At 36.0% G+C, this 18,093-nt stretch overlaps 1 protein-coding gene across 4 annotated transcripts in view; it reads left to right on the top strand.

The window, feature by feature from the left end:
- Positions 1-18,093, top strand: part of LOC122505843 (5-hydroxytryptamine receptor 2A-like) — an 837,584-nt gene that overhangs the window by 180,345 nt on the left and 639,146 nt on the right. For all 4 annotated transcript variants that reach the window (XM_043617694.1, XM_043617695.1, XM_043617696.1 and 1 more), the window contains exon 2: positions 15,336-16,235. In XM_043617694.1, the coding sequence (XP_043473629.1) occupies positions 15,600-16,235 (636 nt within the window). In that variant the 5' untranslated portion in view covers positions 15,336-15,599. The remainder of the gene's footprint in view (positions 1-15,335; positions 16,236-18,093) is intronic.

The following is an 18,093-nucleotide window of genomic DNA, read 5'->3' as shown; positions in this document are numbered from 1 at the left end:
CACCAATTTACTTGGGAAATGTACATAATTTCTTCTGAGATTGATAGATTATTCACATTTACCAAAAAACCCGGTAAATGTGCACATTCGCCGGTTAATGTGCACATTCACCGGACTTCGCACTTTAACCGTAACATATACATACATAAGTATATGTCTTTCTAAATGTAAATTGTACGAATATATTTTCGAAATATAAAATGTTAAAAATTAATAAAGAAAATTGTCGGAGGACATTTTCGGAAAACAGTCGTCATTTTAAATTTGACGAAAAAAGGAATAACCTTTAAAGAAAAACAAAGAGAGACAATACTCTCAGGTAGCATGGGACGGAGGTCCCACGGAAAGGCAATAGCCTACAACAAAAGAAAATTATCTCAAATAATAAAAGGGCAGCGAGTCAAAACTTTGACCTGTAAAGGTTCGAGACTTTTATTTCAGGAAATACAGACACGAGCAGTGGGGGAAAGGAAGACTGGAGACAAATTGAAGAAAAGCGGCAGTATTAATCGTGATTCGGTCAAAGAATGATATATGTAAGATCAATTGAAAAATATAATAAAGTATGAAATAAACTAAAAATAATAAACGTGTTTAATTTTAAATAATCTCCCTACTGTTTAAAACAAAACATAAACTAATAGAGAATTTGAATACAATTATACTACACGATGGTTACGCTTTTCGTGCGTTGTTCGCAACAATTTTTCTTCGTAGCTCGCGACAATCTGGCGGGCGTCGCTTTTTCGCTTAGCACGCGGTTTTGTCGTCTGCTCTCTCAGCTGTCTGAAGTATCGCATCAATTCATACGTCGCGAGATCGATAATTGATTTTTGATAATCGACCATCGAGAATCGGCATTTGAATTATTAATAGCAATGTAACTCCGAATAAATAATTAATTAGGTTCGTTACATTCCCCCTTACTTGGTCGGAGTTACTACGGTATTCGATACTTAGCTGGAAGAATATGATTAATAGAACATAAAAAATTGTTTTCGCAATATCAGTCCATTTTAATTGACCATTGCGAATAAGAAAAATTGGAATTGAAAAATTAGAATTTTACTTAAAGAAAAATAAAAATTATAGAATTTGAATTGAGTAAATCAGCAATAATTTGCTTCTGAAAATAAAATAAGAATTAGTACTTGCTAACGTTTGTTCTCTCTTGAAACAATTGGTCGCGAAATGATATTTTGTTTTTATGAATATGTGTAGTTATGACGTAATATAAAAATAATGTCAATTTAGGAATTCTTATTCCATGTAATGCAAAAATATCTTACAAACTAATATGCCACATAAGTAATAACAAAAATAAAGTTCCTCTTTTTTGGCATGTTAAACTTGAATTTTTATTTAGTCACAGCACTTAATAATACGAAAAATGTCTTTGAGCACTGCTATAGTTTCTTTTGCAAATTTTGCGCGAATCACTCTTCTTCTTTTTCTTCGTTAATGCCTAACTCATAGGCTTGAGATAGAGTTTTCCACAACTCAGCGTTATTGACGTCGGAGTCGAGCGGTGAAAGAACTTTGTTGGGGTCTCGAGTTTCTTTCATGGCTGCAATCTCTGTAGGTGGGAGCGTAGCAGAGAGTTTTCGCGTTGAGGGAGGTTTCGGCTTGAGAATATCGCTGTTAATTTCGATGGTCGGTTTGCGTAATGGTCTCTCGGCTTGCATTGCTGCTTGTAAAACAAGATCCGTGCGAGGCGACAACTTGGTTGGAATTTCCATCGATTTTGTCGAAGAAATCAACTTCGCGATTGTGTTGGTAGTTCTTGCAGATGACGGTTTGAAGGTCACTTGCATGTTGCTCGCTTGGTTGGTGGCTTCGAGCATCTCTAGGTCTCTCTTCGCAGTCCTGCGCTCTACTTCTCTTCTCCGGCATTCAACGCAACAGACGTCAGGCAAGTTTTTGGGGCGTTTACATCCTTTACAGCTCTGGTGCTCTGGAACATCAAATTTCTCGTCTGCTACATGCGGCCAGGGACATTCTTCGGTGCAGAAATCTGGGCTGTGGCAGATTTGTCAAAAACGTTCGCTGTACAGTTTTCGGCATACATTGAAGCTATGGCCTTGTTCGTCGCAATTAAGGCATCCTTTTGGTGCTCTTGGTCGGATTCTTATTTCGCGTAACTCCGACTGCATTTTAAAGACTGCGGTGATCTTATGCTTGAAGAGATCGCGAGTTCGATAATATAATTTCTCCATGTAATTATAGTCGTCCAGTAGCGAGTAATAGTCGGCTGCGTGAGAATCGACTTTCTTCTTCAGTTTTGCGACTTCGGATTTGGAATCGTCGGCTTCCTCTTTACATTTCGCCAGTTGTTCCGCGAGATTTTGCTTTTCTTGGAGTAGTTGTGACAGCATCTTGTAATGTGCTGCCATATCTGCGATGCCGCTAATGGGAGGTGTTGCTTCAGTTGCATCGAGTCTTTCGCGAAGTATTTTGATTGTTTGATTTGCTTCAATCAACTGGTTGAGAAACTCTTGGCGCGAGTTCACAATATAATCGAAGTTTGCCTTATTTATCGCGATTAGATCAGAAGATTGCTGGTCAAACTCTAGCTGGCCTCCACCTTCAGAGATCGCAGAAATCTGGGTTACTGGAATCTCGGACAGGCTGGTTGAGCTGTTGGCGTTGTTGTTGGGTGAATCCATGACGAATCTTAAAAGAAGATTTACAAGTTGTTTGGCGATCGAAGACCCTTTTTTGAGAGTTTTAAATCGCTCACATGATATTTACCAATTTTCTTGCCATGTGTGTCGCTGATAATTACCACCACGGGGAATAATCTTTCCGTTATAATGGCTGGGCCTTTGTATCGAGGCGCTAATTTTGAACTATATCCTTCGATTGCTTTGGATAATTTATTATTTGGATAGAACAACAAATTGCCAAGTTCGAATTCTATATCATTTTTGCGATTATTATTATAATTTTTACTTTGTTTTTCACAAGCTTTAGTCATTAACTTTTGAACTTTTGCACAAAGGTCATCTCTGCGTTTTATCCGTTCTAACCAGTCATTGGTTGTATCGTCAGTGGTCAAGTTGACATTGTTTTCGCAATTTGATTCACCAGTACGCCTTGGTTCACGAGCGAAGTTCAAGAATGCGGGTGTTACACCTCAGGATGAATGAACAGTGGTATTATATGCAAACTGTATTTCTTCCAAAAAGGTGTCCCATTCGCGCTGATTATCGCTGAGAAGACTCGCGATCATGGTTTTCAAATTGCGGTTAACGCGTTCAACAGGGTTTGACTGTGGGTGGTAAACCGGAGTTGTGCGTTGATCAGAACCGATTTCGCGTAGGAATTTTGTAATGTTTTTGTTGACGAATTCTGTTCCGTTGTCTGTGATAAATGTTATTGGTGTTCCCCATTTATTAATTAAAGTGTGTAATGATTTGACAATTTTTGGACTGTCGGCTTTTGTTAGGGCGAAACATTCGATATATCGCGTATAAATGTCTTCGCAAACTAAAATGAAGGATTTTCCTGATTTGGATCGCGAAAGTGGTCCTACAATATCTAATGAAACAGTGTCCCATGGTTATCTGAATTTGCGTGGATACATAAGTCCTTGAGGGGGTTTGTTTTTAGGTTTGCATTTTGAACAAATTTCGCATTCGTCGATATATCTTTTAATATCTTCGCGCATGCCGGGCCAATAATGGTGATTAATAATTGACAAGTAAGTCTTATTAATTCCATGATGTGCGGATTGTGGAGTGTCATGATATTTGGAAATAATCGAGAGTATTTCATTTTCTTTTAACACTTTCTTCCATGCGTTGTTATCGCCTATGGTTTCTTTGAGTTGGTTTGGTTTGTAGTAGTACAGTTCACTGTTCGCGTCGAGTCTGTATCGTTCGTAGCGCGTGGGGGTATTACGTACACGTTCAACCATCTCGTCGTACCAAGATTTGCTATGGGTGTGACTAAGCTGTGGGAGGGGCGTGTCTTCCGAGACATTTTCGTAAAGGCGCGATAGAGTGTCAGCTGCTTCGTTGGTAGTACCTTTTCGGTGCTCAATTTTCGCATTATTTGCCGATAATTCTAATGCCCATCTCGCAAGTCTACCTCGCGAATCTTTTAAGTTTTGCAACCAAACTAAACTTGAATGATCGGTAATTACCGTAAATTCTGTGGCTTCGAGATAACATCGCAATTTCTTAATCGCAAAGATCACAGCTAAGCATTCTTTCTCGGTGGTAGTATAATTTAACTCTGCACCTCTCAAAGGTCTGCTTAGACAAGTGATGAGATATTCAATATCTCCATCTTTTTGAGTGAGAATAGCACCTATGCCGGTGTCGCTTGCGTCTGTGTATAACAGAAATGGTATATTTGGTCGCGGCGGATTTAACGTTAAGGCATGTTTTAATAAATTTTTTACTTTTTGATAAGATTTTTCGTGTTCTTCCGTCCATTTCCACGGTACTTTGGGACTTGCTAATTTATTTAACGGTCCTTGAACTCGCGCGATATTACGTAAATGACGGTGATACCAATTTACGGAGCCGTTAAATTGACGTAATTCTTTGTGGTTACGGGGAGTAGGACGTTCGAGAATTGGATCTACGCGTTTCGGATTGGGTTTAAGACCTTCTTTGTCGAGAACAAAGCCGAGATATTCGACAGAAGATTTTGCGAAAAATGATTTTTCTCGGTTTATTGTTAAACCTGCTTTGTGAAGAATATCAAAGATAATATTTAACAATAAAAGATGTTCATCGAACATTTTAGAAATAATAATCCAGTCATCGAGATACGCGTACTTGATCGATATATTGTTCAGGTAAATTGTTCGTGCGAATGTGTTCGACAAATTTTTCTTTCAACCTATCAGTTAATTCTTGAAAAGTGGCTGGTGAATTAGTGAGGCCAAAGAGCATTCTAACCCATTCAAATTGTCTACGTCCGGGTACTACAAAACCGGTATATTCGCGTGAATCTGGGTGGATTGGAATATGATGAAATGCATCAGTAAGATCTATTGTACTGATTATATTTGCTTCGAATAACGCGTCGAGGATAGTATCTATGCGCGGTAAAGGATATGCAGATTTTTTAGTATTTTTATTTAATTTTCGGAAATCCATGCAAACTCTTGGTCTGCCATCTTTACGATAAGTTAAAACAATAGGACTCGCGAATCGACCGAAGCTTCGAATTATAAATCTTTTTCGATATATTTATCAATTTGATCATTTATTATTTTATTAGCTTCTAAACTGTAACGGTGAGGTTTGAGTTTGAACGGGGTTTGATCTGTCAATTCAATTACGTGAGTTGCTAAGTTCGTGATGCCGGTGTATTCTGCGAAACTTGATAATTTTTTATCTACAAATTCATCTAAAATTTTTTTTTGTTCGGGTGTTAATTCTAATAATTGCACCGAATTTAGAAAATGACGTGTATTATTTGCTGGGATAAAAGGATTCTGTGTTTTTGAATCTTCGATGGACCAATAACCTTTACTGGCGCCTATGACGACTTGCCATGCGGTTATGAAGTCCATGCCTAATATTATGGGTGTGGTTAGTCCATCGAGGACTGCGAACCATAATTCGCCGGTACAATCGTTAATTGTAACGTCAAATTTTGCGGAATAACGGGGCGCGGCTACGTGGTCGCGTTGAGCTAATTGTACGCCTGCACGAGTTATTGCATCTTGAATTGGGTCACCGTTCGCGAATTCTTTAACTGAATTGTATAATTCTCCGGACATAAAGGTACGATCGCTACCTGTGTCGAGAAGACCGATAATTTGTTTATCGCCGATATTTATTGTTGTGGTTATCGTGTTCCGTTTTTGTGGCGGTAAGGGCAATGCAGGCCCTTTGTGTACTAAGCGCTTGAATTTATTGGCTGCTGCTAGTAAGCCAACAGCTGGTTTTGACAAGGGCTTCGACGTAAGTGAGTGTATGCTCGTATCTACTGTGTCAGTGTGTACGGTAGTGGGGATGAGCTTATCGCTTGAGTCTGAGTACTCCGTCTCGGATTCCGAGTAGCAATTGTCATCGTATACGCTTTCGGAGTCACTAGTGAAATTCCTACTGGCATGCGCTTGATTAAGCGCTGATGCATTTTGAGGAATACACGTTGAGTCCTTTGCGGTGTGACAACATGGTTGTCAATAATATCGCGGTTATTTATTTTTACAATTTTATCGTTAGGATTTTCCGAATTTTTATTTGAGTTAATTATTTGTTCGCCAGGGAGATTTAATCTCCCCTGGCATCTATCTCGTTTTATGGCGAAAAAGGGTTGGGTGCATTGGAACCGTGGGTGTTTGGAAAATCGCGATTGCCGAACCAAGGTGGTTCTTGTGGTGGCAAGGGCATTTGCGGGGGTGTGTTTGTTTGTTGCGCGTTGCCGGGTTGGCAGAATTGCGAAAGGTATTGGTAATAATCATAATTATTATTACCACGACCACGACCATTCCATCCGTTTTTATTTCCGCGTCCGCGATGGTTGCGATTTTCGTGTCTGCGTCCGTCACTGCGGTCTTTGTCTCGTTTCGAGTCTCTGCTGTGGTCACGAGTTTTACGCGCTGGCGATCTACGTTTTCCCCCCTCTGGTCGCGATGAAACGGAACGTGAGGAGCGAGAAGACCTAGAAGTGGATCGGCGGCGTGATTTACGGGCCGGTGGTGGGGAGGCAGGTGGCTTCTTACCGCTCTGATTATTTTCAGATTTTTGTTTTTCGCTTGTTGGTAATTTTGCTTCTAATCTTTTAATTTGTTGTTTGTAAATTTCTACTTTATTTAAAATCACTTCTGGTTCGCTTTTATTTGGTTTTTTGTTATTTTTGGGTTTCTTTGAAACGTTTTCTGCTTTAGTTTCTATTTCTGATTTACTTTGTTGAATGGAATCAGATGTGGGCGGGGGAGTTTCAATTGCGTTTAATTGGTTTTTACCGCGTGAGTTACGAGTTTTTTTCGAGTCTTGTTCGCGAATTTTTGAAGTAAATTGCATTGTTGCTATTTTTTCTTCGTATTTGCGAATTTTGCGAATTAAACCGTCGTAATTTGTGAAACTGTCGCGATCAAATTGCAAAATTAAGTCAGAATGGAGGGCTGAGTAAATTTTGTCGAGTTGATTCTCTTCCGCAACTTTTTGTTGTAATTTATTATATAGTGAACCTATTCCTATAACGAATTCGATTCCTGACTCGTCTTCGAGTAGGACGGCGCGTTGAATTTTATTCATGATACGTTGATCATCATTTGACTCAACAAATATCGATCGGAATTTAGTTGAAAACTCATTCCACGTGTTCCAAGAATTGCAAAATGTGGCGAACCAAGTGTACGCGGATTCGGCAAGTACTTGGGACATCGTCGCGAGCGCGTCATCGGGATTGATATTTGAAACTTGTAGTTTGCGTTCAAATTCGTCGATGAATTCGTTTGCGTCGAGCGGTCCTGGGAATTTTAGATCCCAAGATTTTATAGTTTTATGCAAATTGTGATTTTGCCTATAAAAAATTGGTGGAGGTCTCGAGATAGGTTCCTGTGTGTTAATGTGAGATGTTTCGTAAGGATCGCTGTCAGAAGGTGGGGGGAGATGAGAATTTCTGGCGGTTTCGGTGAATTGCAGTGTACGGTTGCGAAGAGTAGCGCGCACGGAAGGTGTTGTAGACAATGGTGGGGGGAGAGCTGTTGCTATACCCGTACTAAATGTCGCATGTGTCCCTGTATTCGTAGTTTTCACTGTAGTAGTGGTACTCGTAGATGGTAGGGATGTAGGTTGTGATACCTGCTGTGTGCTAGCGTGATAACCGTTGTCAATTGATTCCCATTAAGAATCATGCCAAGGGGATGGTGTTTGTTTAACTTGCAATTCCGAAATTTTTTGCGAGAGAGATTCTATCATTTTATTTACTTCTTTTCTATTTTCTTTAATTAAATTGTTTATTTCTAAATGATTTGATTGGATTAATTGAAATGTTTCATTTTTAAGGGTTGTTATTTCTTTTCTATTGTGTTTTAGGTCTTCCAACCGAGCTTCTTGAATTACGCGGCGGGTTTCATTGTAAAAATGATTTAATTGTTCACGAGATTTGTCCAAATTTCTGTCGAGCATATGTTGCATGTGATGTTTAAATTCATTGTTTTGTGTTACTTGAGTCGCGTGAATGTTATCAAAACGTGTGAGAATTTGTTTGATTGCTGAGTTAGAGGTGGGCGTTTTATGTTTCGGTTTCCGACTACGGCGGTTTGGAATTGAAATTTTTTTGGGTGGTTCCCGTACCAGGTGCTGCAGAGGGTGATTTATCCAGATCGTTAGTGCGATTTTCTGGATGATTTTGCGTTTCGTTCCTAGCATTTTCCGTTACTGCGGGGTTTGTGTGTGGAGCGGGTGAAACGTTGTTTGTCGCTATCTCTAATGACGCGGTATCATTTTCTACTGTGAGCACGTTTTGTTCACTTTGCGTTAAAGGATTTGGGTGGGGAGAATTCGTTTCTGAATTCTTGCTTTGATTAGACAGGGGGAAGAAGAGAAGAGAAGAGAACAAAAAATTTTGTTAAAAAAAAGAATTTTACTTATTATTTTCCTTTTTAACTTTTTTATTTAAAAGAGAATAATAATTTGTTCCACTATTTAAACAAAACAAAAAAATTTTTTTTGTGAAAGGTAGAAATATGAATTATTATTTTCGTATTTCCAATATTTTAATTTGGAGAAATTTTAATTTTGTAGGGAATGATCAAACATGTGAGGAACGATGGCAAGCTGTGGATGTAAACACAGCTGTGTTTTGATCGCGTTATTAAGAAACGAATCGAGTGTTCACTGAAAATAATTTTGTTAAGAGATTTTCAATTGTTAAGAGAGAAGAAAATTATTCTTTGTTTTAACAACAAAAGATTTATTAATACGTCACAAAAAATTATTTTTGTTTCAATTTTCAATTAGTTGCGTGATTTTATTTTCATGATTTTAAATTTCTTATTTCAGAATAATTTTTCTTTATAAGGGAATGACTAAGCCTGTGGAAAGCAATTGAGCTGTAGTAGTAAACACAGCTGTGTTTTGATCGCGCTATCGAACTTTGAATCAAGTGTTCTATAGAAGCGATTTTTGGGCGAAAATTATTTTATTCTGAGTGAAATAAGATTTCCATGGTAATATTATCATAGGCAATGAACAAAATTTTAATTTTGTTTGTGGCAATTAATTGTAAAATTTCATGTGAGCAAGAGTAATTTTACACACAAAAAAAATACCTGGAAAGCGGAGTTGTATAAAAGACAAATAATTAGCGAATTTTTACAAGAAATAAAAGCGTAATTGTAAAAGAAAATTAAGCTGGAAAAATTTTGTGTACATAAAAAAAATAAGCGAAGTTGTACAAGCAAAAGAAATATATTAAAGTAGATGCGTTTTATTACAAGCTTAATTAAGCGCAATTTATTTTAGTAAATTAAAGCAACATGATGTTTAGAAGCGATATTTAATTTTTAAAATTTGAGATTGTGCGAGCTATAAGCAAATTTTGAGAATTTTCGTCCAACATGTGCCTGTGCTGTTAGCGACGCGATTTCGAAAATGTAAGTTTCTTTAACAGTTCTCGAAGTACGCGAAGTAAGCAAAAGAAAATTTAATTTTACTTGTAATTTAATTGAGAATTTAATTTTCAAGTAAAAGCACGTTGGGCGCCATTTGTGGCATCCCTATTCACGAGATTTAAGTTAGACTTATAAATTATTTTATTATTAAACGGGTTCGACTCGCGAATGAGAGCACGATTTACACTGGCACAAGTTTTGTTGAAAATCCTCTGGGTGGAGTTACAACGGCAGAGAGCAGAGAAAGAACGTTCGCAAGTACTGCAAGACAATGGCCATGTGAGAAAGATGGACTGTTACGCTGGCTCTCTGCGATGGCTCGAAAATATCCCGTAGTGGAAGGCAAAGGGCACTTAGTAAACAAAACACTAATTGCGATTATTATTTAACAAATAAGTTGACTATTTATTGAACATAAACTAATAGAGAATTTGAATACAATCATACTACACGATGGTTATGCTTTTCGTGCGTTGTTCGCAACAATCTTTCGTCGTAGCTCGCGACAATCTGGCGGGCGTCGCTTTTTCGCTTAGCACGCGGTTTTGTCGTCTGCTCTCTCAGCTGTCTGAAGTATCGCATCAATTCATACGTCGCGAGATCGATTTTTGATAATCGACCATCGAGAATCGGCATTTGAATTATTAATAGCAATGTAACTCCGAATAAATAATTAATTAGGTTCGTTACAATGTGCGATAACGAAAAATTATATTTCATGACTTGTTTTGTTTATTTTTGTTATTACAGAATCTAGGTTGTGGAATTTGGTGAAAGAGAGTCGATTGATACCAAATCATCGCCCCCGATCACCGACTGAGAGAGAGAGGAAGCTGCGATTAAGAGTGTCGTGATTAAGAAGTCGTTGGTATCGAAAATGAGGCGATCCGGTGCAGGTAGGTGGCGAGAAGCAAACTCACACTCACGCTACCAGGGCTTAATTTTGGATCTTCCGGAACAGGCTGATCCCCCAGGAGAGATCATTTAGATGCCATAGTGGAGAGAGTGAAGGCTCAATAGGAGGCAAGCTTTCATCAAAAAGCTCAGGCGCAGACACCGTTGGTGCAACGAGAAGAAGTGCAAGCCAGTACTTCGGGTGAGCAATCGTAGACACCACAGCAAAGATCTACCGGAGCAATCCCCAAAGTGCCAAAGGTAGATCCACGGCAAGAGCGGAAAAAGGAGAGAGAACGAGAGAGGAAAGAGTCTGGCGAAGAAGCCATGAGCCTGGAGGAGAGTGAAAGTCGGCAGGCGGAGAGGGAATTGGAAGCCGTGCTACAGGAGAGGAGCGCGAGCGGTAACTTGGAGGAGCGGAAACGGTGATATAAGAAGGAAGTGGGAAGATGAAACCAGAGTCCCCTCTACGAGTGGGACTATGTCTCGACTACCAGTGCTTCAGTGCCGGCTCAAAGATGAAAAAATTTGATTTTTATTTTTAATTTTTAAAAAATTTTGTCAAAATTAAAAATTTTTTTAAAATGGACTGCGGCAATCGAAATCTGATGAAAAAATCTAAAGAAACCATTTTCAAAAACTATTTTTCATTGTTTCATTAATAAATGAAGTAGTGCGTGTCGCATCAAAACTTTTACCCCCTCTCTTTCTGATAATTTTTGATAAAATTCAAAAATATTTGGCAAATAAATTACTAACGTATAGGACAACTCATAAAAAATTGGGGATTAATTAAGCAACATTTTTATTTCGGTTAGACATTTGACGTGAAATCCGCCATATGTGTACGAATTTAAAGCTAGATGTCTTAGGAGACTCTCAGTGAAGGAATTAAATTGATTCTTTCAAATAAGAAATTGTTTTATTAGAAATTTAGCGAAATAGAAATTTTTGTAACCGGTTGTGGGCACCCTTGAAAAAATCGCTACAAATGAAAAAATATTAAAGAAAACCAACACAAATAAAGAAGAAATGAATGTTTCTTTAATTTAAGAGACTTCGCCGACATAAAGAATAAAAATGATGACAGGTTTTCACACTACACTCATCGCTAACAGAAGCATAATGCTTGCATGTGAAGTAGCTCTCACGCATCGTTCCCGGTCAATTACCCGAATGCGAATTTCCCGAATACTTTTTCCCGAATGACTATGTTCCCGAAAATAGGAATCCAATTTTTTATTAAATGCAAAATATAAGAAAATATAAATGTTACATATAAAAGTTAGTAAAAAATATAAAAATTGAATAAAAAAATTATAAAATGACGTTGTGCGATAAATTGCGTAAATATTCAACAACTCTGTGCTCTGCTTTATATTCAGGATAATTTGAGCAGATTCCCTGGATTCGTCTTTGCACCAGTAACCATTTTTTTTAGGGGCAGCTTTTACTGTTCTTCCAAGACTTAGCTCGGCAATAGCCACTTCCGTGTCGGCTTGTTCCTTTTGTATTTCAGTTAAAAGCGAATATAAATCAGGATGATGCTTAGCAACAACGACAGCGAAACGATTGTGTCAGCCTTCGCTGACATTATTTGTTTTGCTGGTTCCTTGTATGACTGCTTCGTACTGATTCCAAATACGAATGGCATATCGAGGTAACACGGCTCTTCTTCGTCCTCGAGCTGGCCATCCGGAGATGTAATTTTCGGAAAAATAGTTCAATATCGGAAGAAGTTCGTTTGGTGATTGATTTAGGAGTAATTGAAATGCATCCCTTACGTCATCCTGAGGGACAAATGCCAGGGACAGCATCATGTGCGTATAAATGTTTATGTCTCGATTTTGTGGATTGTTATACGATTCTTGTAAGCCTTCGGCTTGTACACGACGATATATAGATTGTCCTAAGTGAAAAAAACAACACGAGATTTCGGCTTCAGGGTAAATTTCAGTACAAGAAATGTGTATGGCTTTTTCAAAATCTGTTACAAATTTTTGGGGATGACAATTTTCTATGCGATAATGCTCAGCCATAGATTGAACAGCATTAAGTACGGCGGTATATTGATGTGATTCCTTTGATGACAGTAGGGCGTAAACTAAAGGTAACGCAACTTGGTTCAATCGGACATCTTCGTCCGCATTAATAACATTTTGTTTGATTAATCCAAGAATCGTGAAAATTTGGGTGAAAATATTCGGTGCGACTTTAAATGTACCATCCAAATACCAAATCGAACTTCTTGATAAAAGCTCTAAATTTCTCCTAGTGCTAAAGACCAGAATTCTTGATTCGTTGTTTTCATCAAATTCAAGCGAGTCGTAAATGAGGAATGTTTCACCAACCAATGTATTTTTATACCGTTCAGGAATATCGTGCAAATCAGGTAATGATCTAGGATTTGGTGGAAGATTTCTTTGCCGCTGTCGCCTCATGGCTTTTTTCAAATTTTCCCGTTCTGGAAGGTGACTAAGAACTCCTGCTGGCAATTTTGGTAATTCTACTCGCAATATTTGTGCCGGCGGTTGCTCCGGATTTTCTTCCGCTTTTCTCTTCAATCTGAAGTACAAATAAATAAAAATAAATAAATAAAAATAAATAAATATTTGAATATAAAAGTAATTAATAAATAAAATAAATACTAATAAATAAAACAAATAAATAAAAATAAATAAATATTTGAATATAAAAGTAATTAAACATAACAAATATTAATAAAAATAAATAAATTTATTAACCTCATTTTTGCAAATTCTGCTTCACATAACTCTCTGTCTGGCACATGTAATGAATGCGCTGAAACCTTCAGAATAACGACATTTTCCCCTGGTAGACAATCTACAGTTATTGCACGAGATTTGCACTCTCCTTTGCGAAGTCGAATACAATCCCAGTACGCTTTACCTTTGGCAACTCTTGAGCGTTGATATAAGTAACCATTATTTATTAATTTAGTTCCTAAATTTATTAGAGCTTCTTCCATATTTAGGTATAGAAGGAATTTAATGTCAAAATAAACACAACGTCAAAATACAAGGAATTTAAAATCAAAATAATAATAATAATAATAATAATAAAATGATTTACAAGTTAAAGGCAAGATTTTGTTTGTTTGTTAGTTGGTTGTTTTAGCTTATCGGTTAGAGTCTTTGTTAGCGTCCGTCGAACTCGGGTTTAATTCCCAGCACCTTCGAATATATTTCCAAAAATTTCTTATCAATGTTAAGTGAACGTCAGAAAGAAAATTAAAAAAATAGAAACATTTTTTTTATTAATTTGAAACTCATTTTTAAAAAAATTATTCAAGCTTCTAACAACCTTGCAACACACTTGCAGCAACATTTATTATAAGCATGTAGAAATGTTTCATGGCAAGCTTGCACAAACCTTGCGTAGTAAGCTTGGAGCAATCTTTTCTTACAATCTAGTAGCAATATTTCATGGCAAGATTGCAGGAACCTATCACAGAAAGATTACAACAATCTTTCATGGAAAGCTTGCAATACAGTAAACATTTTGCTATCTCACACAAGCTTGCGGAAATCTTGCGCTGTAAGCTTGACAACATTGCAAGGAAAGCTTGCCTCAAGCTTACGTGTTATCTGGGTTAATGGGTTTAATTTTAGTTTTCTTACTTAATGTTTCTTAAGGGACGCATGATTATTCCCCAAATGTCATTTTTACGAAATGTCATTTTACCAAACTGCATTTTTGCGAATAGTCATTTTTGCGAAAATCCATTTTTACGAATAGTCATTTTTGCGTAAAGCCATTTTTGCGAATAGTAATTTTTGCGAAAAATCATTTTTACGAATTTTCATTTTTGCGAATTGTCATTTTTGCGAATCGACATTTTTACGAATTGTCACTTTTGCGAATTGACATTTTTACGAATCGCCATTTTTACGAATTGTCACTTTTGCGAATCGACATTTTTACGAAATGGCATTTTTGCGAAAAGCCATTTTTACGAATAGTCATTTTTGCGAATCGACATTTTTACGAATTGTCACTTTTGCGAATTGACATTTTTACGAATCGCCATTTTTACGAATTGTCACTTTTGCGAATCGCCATTTTTACGAATTGTCACTTTTCCGAAAAGTCTTTTTTGCAAATTGTCATTTTTGCGAAAAATACAATAGTGAATCTATATATACCTACAAGTTTACTATTGTATTTTTCGCAAAAATAACAATTCGCAAAAAAGACTTTTCGGAAAAGTGACAATTCGTAAAAATGGCGATTCGCAAAAGTGACAATTCGCATAAATGACATTTCTCAAAAATGAAATTTCGCAAAAATGACAATTCGCAAAAATAGCTTTTCGCAAAAATGACAATTAGCAAAAACGACAATTCGTAAAAATTACTTTTCGCAAAAATGACATTTCGTAAAAATGTCGATTCGCAAAAGTGACAATTCGTAAAAATGTCAATTCGCAAAAGTGACAATTCGTAAAATGTCGATTCGCAAAAATGACAATTCGCAAAAATGAAAATTCGTAAAAATGATTTTTCGCAAAAATTACTTTTCGCAAAAATAGCTTTTCGCAAAAATGACTATTCGTAAAAATGACATTTCGCAAAAAAGGCTTTTCGCAAAAATGACTATTCGCAAAAGTGCAGTTCGGTAAAATGACATTTCGGAAAAATGACATTTGGGGAATAATCATGCGTCCCGTTTCTTAAGTAATGTTGATAAAGTGAAGTCAGAATTTCGAATAGATAAATAAAATCAAACTATAATTTCAAAATTTATTTTTAATTCTGCTTAAAAAAATAATTTAGCTAATAAAATCTGAAGTATAACATTTTTAAGAAACCTATTTTCTTATTTGTTCTAGAACACGGATTATGGAACATTTAATAAGACCTTTTCATTAATTGCACTTTCTTTCAAAGTGGTCAAGAGAAAATTTTATTATCACAATGTCACGATTAAAAATAGTCAAATTTCGGAAGGAGAAAATCCAAATTTTTTATCTGGTTCACAAATAGTTATTCGATTGATTATGAAAAGAAAGTCGACGACAGGCAAATTAAAAGATTTTAATGACATGATTACAAAAAGCTCACAACTTCCAAAAAATCCTGGATAAAATCGGAAAATGTTGAATGTCATGGCAGTGGTGACAACGACTTTACCGATTCGATTAGACTCTCTACCAACGCCAGGAAATGAAAATACATCTGGTGCACCGAATAACGTAACATCAGTGCCACCTGAAAATCCAACGGTCGACAACCTACCCGAGAATGTGAATTTATTCGTTATTGTTGTGAAGGGTATTATAATGGGAAGCATTATAACGGCAGCAATACTGGGTAATGCGCTAGTTATTGCAAGTGTGCAACGTCATCGACGGCTAAAAGTTTTGACAAATTGTTATGTGGTGAGTCTTGCGGCTGCTGATCTTTTGGTGGCTGTTTGCGCAATGACCTTCAATGCTTCAGTTGAGCTCTCGGGTGGTAGATGGCTATTTGGAAGATTTATGTGCGATATCTGGTGTTCTTTGGATGTCTATTTTTCAACAGCATCAATTCTTCATCTCTGCTGCATCAGTGTCGATCGTTATATTGCAATTGTCAGTCCACTGGAATACGGTGTCATAATGACGCATAGAACAGCTGTTTTCATGCTTGGAATGACATGGCTATTGCCAGCACTTATCAGTTTCATTCCTATTTTCATGGGCTGGTATTCCACCGACGATCATCTCGAGCAAATGGCCAAAAATCCAGAGGTAAGTTTTATTTTTATACTTCCAATTTTATCCATCTTTTTTTCAAAAGCATTTAAAAATATATAGATGGCATACCGTAGGGAAAAAGTTTATACTAATTTGTCTACGATGATTTTTGTGACACTCGTTTCGGTCTCGGGGATCTCTCGAACTCCACTCGTGTCACAAAAATCACCGTAAACAAATAGCTGCCTTGTCCCCTTGTTGCTTAATAAACTATTTTTTCCCTAATGCAAAAAATAAACCTTTTAGATAGCTAACTATAGAGGGTAAATTTATTTATTGAAAATGATTTCTGACGACTTTTTAATGTCGTAAAGTGTCCTAAACGGACAATCATCTCATAGTAGTTTTTTGCTGAATATATTAATTTTGGTAAAATTCTGTCTGGAACATTTTTGTTTGCAGCATTTAAATTTAGTCCTTAATAAGAAATGAGTAGTTATGCAAATTAGGTAAAGTAATACATTCTTATGCATTTTGTTTTGGAAAGAGAAATAAATTCATGGTTAACCCTTTAACGACCAAATGTGCTGATATTTAGCTTCTATTTCAAGCTCTTAATATTAGAAGAAAACAAGTTGTTCATTTTATGACCATTTAGTTTCCTCAATATATAAATAGAAATTCGTGAATTATAATATTAATATTAAATAAATTATAAAAAAAATACAAAAATTGAATTTTTAGTGAAAAAGAAAAATATTTATTAATTTTATAAATTTTGATAAAATATATACTTTGTATACATCAATCGATTCATTTCCTTGTCAAGAATGTAATTTTGAGAATAATTAATGAAAATATTAACAAATAAAAAAATTATTTCAAAAAATGCAAAAAAAAAATTTTCTGAATTTTAAAAAAGTTGTATAAAATTTTTTTTTTAGATATTTTCGAAAATCCTTGTGTAAGATTTAAGGTATTAATGACTGCAATAAACCTGCAAAATTTCAGGACAATCCATCAAAATTTGTCTGAGATAATTTGTACCCAATTTTTTGTGACATACACACACAAATACATCCGGACATTTGCTCAGAATTGAATATACATATATGTTCTAGATGAAAATAAATCCATGTAACCTTCTTTTGAAAAATTAAAAATCGTCACGAATGCAAAGATTCCTCATGAGGAAGCAAAAATTATTAAAAATTCTGCATTCACATATCCATATGTTTCTGGGGTCGATCTTTCAAATAGCATTGTCAAAATTTCTAAAAAGTGACATTTTTCTATTATTTCTTTCAAAAATACTTAATAAATACAAAATTTTGGAAAGTCATTTTTTTCGAATGTAATTATAGTTGTAATATTGATTTTTACAGGTCACCTAAGGTATTCAAAACGTGTTTCCGATAATTCTTGTTTGAAAACATGCTTCGCGTTTTAAGATTTTTTGTTTTTTTTTAATTCAAAATGGCGCCTGAAAATAAATTTTTTTTCAAAATTTAACATAGGATGAATAAAATTTTCAAAAAGTGTTGAATTCGATTAAAACTTGTTACTCGGGGGTTTTTAGGGTCGCTGATTACGAACCTGAAATCAGTTTTTAAAAATTCAAAATAGTGAATCCATAAATCCATATGGCGGACATAAAAAGTTACGAATTTGGGAACACCCTCCTCTTTTTTAATACGGGCTTAAAAAGGCAATAGCAGAGTTTCATCTCTTTTTTAATTTTTTTTTGTTTTTTAGTGTTTTAAATGTTTTTTTAAAATTTTTTAATACTTTTATTAATTTTGTTTTGTCTTTCTATATCTCTCGTTGCACGATTCTCAATTTTCAGTTCGCGGCTCGACGCCTCGAGGAGCACTTCGGGCAAGGAGCTTCGAACTCACTCCTCCTAATACAT

The sequence above is a fragment of the Leptopilina heterotoma genome, unplaced genomic scaffold, assembly GCF_015476425.1.
Source record: "Leptopilina heterotoma isolate Lh14 unplaced genomic scaffold, ASM1547642v1 Lhet_377, whole genome shotgun sequence".
Classification (NCBI taxonomy): domain Eukaryota; kingdom Metazoa; phylum Arthropoda; class Insecta; order Hymenoptera; family Figitidae; genus Leptopilina; species Leptopilina heterotoma.
The sequence above is the reverse complement of the archived record's forward strand: the minus strand, read 5'-3'. Positions and strand labels throughout refer to the sequence as shown.